At 49.5% G+C, this 5396-nt stretch overlaps 2 protein-coding genes across 3 annotated transcripts in view; both read left to right on the top strand.

The window, feature by feature from the left end:
* The window catches only part of LOC113212103 (dorsal-ventral patterning protein Sog), a 37965-nt gene extending 37718 nt beyond the window's left edge, over positions 1 to 247 (top strand). Inside the window, exon 10 of the mRNA XM_052266014.1 lies at positions 195 to 247. Coding sequence (XP_052121974.1) covers positions 195 to 247 — 53 coding nt within the window. The remainder of the gene's footprint in view (positions 1 to 194) is intronic.
* Positions 248 to 298: 51 nt separating this feature from the next.
* LOC113212097 (vanin-like protein 1) lies at positions 299 to 3852 on the top strand. Of its 2 annotated transcripts, none has more exons than XM_026430684.2 (8): positions 299 to 438; positions 762 to 978; positions 1421 to 1537; positions 1615 to 1781; positions 1856 to 2513; positions 2594 to 2758; positions 3029 to 3237; positions 3327 to 3852. In XM_026430684.2, the coding sequence occupies exons 2-8, from the start codon at positions 775 to 777 to the stop codon at positions 3460 to 3462; spliced, it is 1656 nt and encodes a 551-aa protein (XP_026286469.1). In that variant the 5' UTR covers positions 299 to 438; positions 762 to 774; the 3' UTR covers positions 3463 to 3852. The 2 variants fall into 2 exon arrangements, with proteins under 2 accessions (XP_026286469.1, XP_026286470.1); XM_026430685.2 differs by having other exon boundaries at positions 333 to 430.
* The last annotated feature ends 1544 nt before the right edge of the window (positions 3853 to 5396 follow it).

Genomic DNA, 5396 nt, shown 5'->3' with positions numbered 1-5396 from the left:
TTAAATAAGCCATGAATACCCGTCGGTCACTTCAGAACAATCAAACCCTCAGCAAGATAAGAGAGAAAAGCGGGGGGTCGCGAGGGGGAGAGGGCACTGGCTCCAAGGTGACGGACTCTCTCCTGATGCTCTTGATGTTCGGTCAGCGGAAAAGGTACTTCTCGAGAGACATCTTTCTTTCGCAATACCCATAGCCTCGGCCATAGCCATGTGGTTAATTCGGAATGTGAATAACCGCCTTGACTAAGACCGGCCGGCGCAATGGGAGGAGGAGGAGGGGGGGGGGAGGGGTGAATCACACCACACTCAACAAAGTGTCGACAAGATGAAAGACAAACGCGCGCTGCTCTTGCCGCGGTCGCGCGACCGACAGTCCCTCTCTTGCCACCGCCGCGAGCGTAAGCAGCGGTGAGCAGCCGCCCAGTATCAGGTGAAAAAGTAAGATTGGTGCAGTTTACTGTTACGTTATTTTGGGCTCTTAAAAGAATTGAATGAATGAATGCCTCTTTGTCAACGGGTGACAGAACAATTTTTTGCACGATATCGAGGGAAAATCTAATTCGTCTTATAACGGGTTGTCAAAATTACGTAAAGATCTAATCCAGGGAAAACTGATGCCTTCAAACGTCTAAAACCGTCTCAAAAATGATTCCATAAATCTGGTAGTGATGCTATCAAGACATGGTGGCGTCCCTTCCTGAGAACTCATATCTTACAAAGTACCGCCGCCCGCCTAGACGCGACGCTCACCTTTGGAACAGTCTAATCCCAGCCATGGCGCCGACCCTGCCGGCTGCGTTGGTGGTCTTGCTGGCCTTGTGCGCCGCCCCCGGGCGCTGCTCCAAGCCGGACGACCCGCACTATACGGCCGCCGTGGTGGACTTCGCGGCCCCCGCCATGACGGGGAAGACCGCCCTGGAGAACATCATGGCCAACATCGACGCGATGGGCATGTTGACGCAGCAGGCCGCCGAGCAGGTAAGCGAGCGCGCGCCCCGGAGGTGAGGTGCTAACAGCTCGCGCGGTCCGTGGGTCACGGCGCCGGGTGTTGCTCTACCTACTGTGCGCTCCAGCGCGCGGCGGCATTGCATGGGAATCATCCACAAAATACGTCCGCTATTCACCGACAAGAAATAGCCCAGAACAGCCGACGCAAGCTCTCATGGCGCCTGGTAGGTAGGCATCATCTCGCGTGCAGTGCATGCGTGCACTGCGGGGTGGCCTACCCCGAGTCTCGCAGGCGCTGAGCTTCCGATGAATCTGAGAAAAACCGACGTGCTTTCTGGACAAGCCCATGCTAGCTAGGGCTGCAGGAGCTATGGCGCCTTATAAGGCAATATATTGCGGACGAAGGAAGTTAGTCCAACCCGCAACACTATGGGGGCGCCTATTGCGCGTAACATTCCTCCCGCCTTTGCAGGGTGCGGACATCATCGTGTTCGCCGAGGACGGCCTGCAAGGCTTAGGTAACGAGCGCCTGCCGATGGCCGTGCAGGAGAACAGCACGCCGTGTGACTGGACCGATGGCCACGACCAGGTGAGCATTTCCACTGGTTCCGCCCTGAGCAGGACTCCCGACCCGACCTCTCTACACCAGCCTCTCCTATCGAACAGCCCCTCCACGATCTGTCGTGCCTGGCCAAGAAGAACAACATCTACCTGGTCGTCAACCTGGTGGACAAGCAGCCGTGCGCCGCCGGGGACGCCAAGTGCATCGCGAAGGGCTCCTACAACTACAACACCAACGTGGTCTTCGACCGCAGTGGGCAGATCATAGCCAAGTACGTCGTCAAGATGGTGCACGCCATTGCAAGAGCAACCGCTTCTTTGACCATCCGCTACCGGTCGCTTTCAGGTACCACAAGTACAACCTCTTCGGCGAGAGATCCAACGACGTGCCCCCCGCCGTGGAGTACATCGAGTTCGACACCGACTTCGGCGTCCGCTTCGGCATGTTCATCTGCTTCGACATCCTGTTTGACAAGCCTTCGGCGGAGCTCGTCCGCGAGCGCAAAATCACCGACATCGTCTACAGCGCCGCCTGGTTCTCCGAGGTGCCGTTCCTGACGGCGGTCCAGGCGCACTCTGGGTGGGCGCACGCCCTTGACGCGACCGTACTGGCCTCCGGCTACAACAACCCCTCGGGGGGCAGCACGGGCAGCGGCATCTACCGCGGCCGCCAGGGCATCCTCAAGTACACCATGAACTGGCGCAAGCAGCACAAGCTACTCGTCAGCCAGGTGCCCAAGCACGGCCACTGGGAGGACTACGCCATGCGGCCGCAGCCCCTCCCGGAGCGCATCGACCCCGTGCAAAACTACGGCGCGGGCGACACCGACCCCTACGAGGAGATGAAGGCCCTCAGGATGATCCAGGACAACCTGACCATGTACAAGTCCGTTGAACTCGAGCGCCCGGCCCAGGACAAAGAAGTCCAATCTATCGGAAAGATCTGCGACAATGGCTTTTGCTGCACATACGCTGTTACAACTAGGGGGGTGAAACTGTTCCAGGTAAGTGCGCGTTAAAATTGTTTCTAAATATCCGTGTACGCAAAGTGTAACGACCACCTCTAAGTAACGATTGGCCACAGACGACGAGCGCAGCCGTGAGCCTGCACGGGGGCCACTCGCGGCCTCGCGACGCGCCCACCTTCAACAAGGAGGAGGCGGAGCAGGACTTCGACGGCTTCTACTACCGTGTCGTGGCGTTCGACGGCGTCCGCGACCACTCCAAGGTGGCCACGACTGGCGTGCAAGTAAGTGGGCAAGGGAGGTATACCACCAAATAGGAAGCTGATTCACCCCGCCCGTCCTCAGCCGTATACGTCACGACCAGGACGTCAGAACGGTCACGACGAGTAGGCAACCCACCCGCACGTAAGCATTCAGTCTGACTTCGGGCATCGGTGGGGTGAATAAGACTTTTGATGTGGAGGTGGTGAAAGGTGGTTGATCCACCTGCCAGGTTCAGTCTGATTCGCGAGGAAGCCCCGGCATCAAAAATGGTCTCGAACTCTGCCCAAAAGGTGTGCGGGATCATCTCGTGCTTGAGCAACGACATTCACTCCTGTGGCTGGCTCGCCCCCGGGCTCGACTCTCCCACCATCAAGTGGACCGAGTTCCAGTCCATCAGACTCATGGCAAGCTACCAAGACAAGGACACCCTGCAGTTCGCGTCCACGCTGGCCGGGCCGCGCTACGATCCCCTGCCCGCCAATGTGTACTCCTTCCAGAGGTAAGTGCCCTCGGGCCTCGGGCTCAGCTGTCGCACTGGCGCTGCAGGGACGGTTCAGTCACTCACGTGCTGCTTATGGACATTTACAGCGAGCTCGCCGCGGACACCGGCATGCGGAAGGTGACCCTCTCACTGAAGCAACCGCAGCCTCTCCTCGACCTGCGCACCTTCACCATCTACGGCCGCAACTTCGCACGAGACGGCCAACGACCTACAGGCTCATAAAAAAAAACACACACACAAAAAAAAACAATTTCACTCACATTATTGAATAAAATACCAAAATGAGAGGATGAAAATTGTCATCCTACAAACACAAACAATTTTTTGTATTTGATTGAGATAGTTTAATTCATCACAGGCAAACAACTGATACTAGCATGATTCTGGAAGTATCAGCATACACAAAGATATTAAATATCAATATATAAGGTAGCTGACACACATACCTCCTATAAGATAAACTTCATAAAGAACAATCCTTTTTAAGAAACAGCTTGGATCTGGGACGGTGGAATAACCAATTGTTGCTTTTGGTTTGTTTAAACTTTCTACAAAATGAAGGAGGGGATTTTGACAGCCTCAAAGTCATAAATAAAACACAGCACATCAGTACTTTACGAAGAGAACATATTAACATAGGGTACAATACTTTCCTTTACCTCTGGTTCAACACAGTACCAGGGGGCTGATTTGTCCCTCCTACTTCTATGGTGAGGCTGTGGTACTGCATGCACACTTGCGAGCGGATTGTCTACACCATCGCCTAGGTGCCATGATCAGCTGGTCAGCTATGGAAGGCAATCTACCACGCAAGCTTGCATGTGGTACAGAACAGTACAACCACAAATGGTTACGGTGAGAACCAGCCACCTCGTAAACAAATATTGAGGAAAGTAAGAACAATATACTGGTTAAAATTGTCAAAAACAATAATATGACCTAAATGAAGGAGTTTTAGAAAACCTATTACTTTGAAGGAATATGCAGTACAGTAAAAAGATGCTTGTTAAGATTTTGTCATCTCTACCTCTGAAAAACATATACTCACAGAAAATTTAAGAGAGTTTTTGTGGTTTACTTTCTTGTTAAAATGCTTTCAACTAACCTACTAAAATAAGTAAATCAAGTTGTCTAGTTATTGTTTTCAGAAGTAAATGACCTAATGGGGATGGCTGGACTGTCAAGTGGCATTAGAATGCCATTACGGTACACAATGCCATTACATAACAACAGTGTTTGGCAATGGCAAGCAGAAGGCAAAGGAAGGAAACAGCTTTCTTGAACAAAATACAGGCATCAGTAAAAACTTAAAATCTAAATCATGAAAAAGCTACTACATTTATAACAAAACAAAACAAGAAAAACAAAAATTGAAAATCAATGTATGACAATGCAAAACAAATTTAGTCACACTTTTCCCTCAATAAATCAGTTTAAAAAAAGCAGGTGAATTCTGACTTAGCTTGACAATGCGCATTTTGTAAATACTGTACAATCACAAAGAAGTGTAGAGATTAGATAACAATTACAGTTAAAATTTGACTAAAAGAATTCTTGAGAAGTCAACTGGTGGGAGTTGTATGTATTTAAGTACAGGAAAGGGTTTTCCCACAACTGTTAGCTAGAAAACATATTTCTACAATTGTTTGGAAAAGCTAAAGATAAGGCAGATAATAGAAATGTGACATTTCTCTTGAAAAATGTCCCTTGTGAAACAATAGAGCCTTTTGAGACTTGAAAAGAAAAATAATAAAACAAATTAATAATGGTTTCAGGAGATGTAGAAAAAAAACACAAATATATCTACTGAAAGAAAAAGGCAGAGCATGAATTGATTAATATGTTATTGGTAACATACTGCCTGAGTTGATTAAAATTGTAGGTCACAAAAAAATTCATTGAGAGCGTTGCCAAAGTAAAGACATCTTTAGTTTGATGCAAGGCCAAATTAATGTTCAAGATTCTAATACATATGTAAATTATTGTAATAGAGCAACACTGAAAGGATTCAATAGCATAGGGAAAAATAAACTATAGTAAGTTTAATTCATATTTTTCACCCTGTGGCACTTTGCTTGGCAGTGTTTCCAATTGAGTCTTTATAGTGTCAAATGTCTTAACATCACTCATCCTCGTAGCAACATAAAGTAAATATG

Source organism: Frankliniella occidentalis, unplaced genomic scaffold (genome assembly GCF_000697945.3).
Source record: "Frankliniella occidentalis isolate FOCC.00 unplaced genomic scaffold, Focc_3.1 Scaffold34, whole genome shotgun sequence".
Lineage (NCBI taxonomy): Eukaryota > Metazoa > Arthropoda > Insecta > Thysanoptera > Thripidae > Frankliniella > Frankliniella occidentalis.
Note: the sequence above shows the minus strand (reverse complement) of the source record. Positions and strands in the feature narration are given on the sequence as shown.

What these genes read in the sequence shown, in the direction of transcription:
- LOC113212097 (XM_026430684.2), top strand. Translation starts at nt 775, where the DNA reads ATGGCGCCGACCCTGCCGGCTGCGTTGGTGGTCTTGCTGGCCTTGTGC. An exon ending in CGCAGCAGGCCGCCGAGCAG is followed by an intron (nt 979 to 1,420) that starts GTAAGCGAGCGC and finishes CCGCCTTTGCAG; the next exon opens with GGTGCGGACATCATCGTGTT. An exon ending in GGGGGGTGAAACTGTTCCAG is followed by an intron (nt 2,514 to 2,593) that starts GTAAGTGCGCGT and finishes GATTGGCCACAG; the next exon opens with ACGACGAGCGCAGCCGTGAG.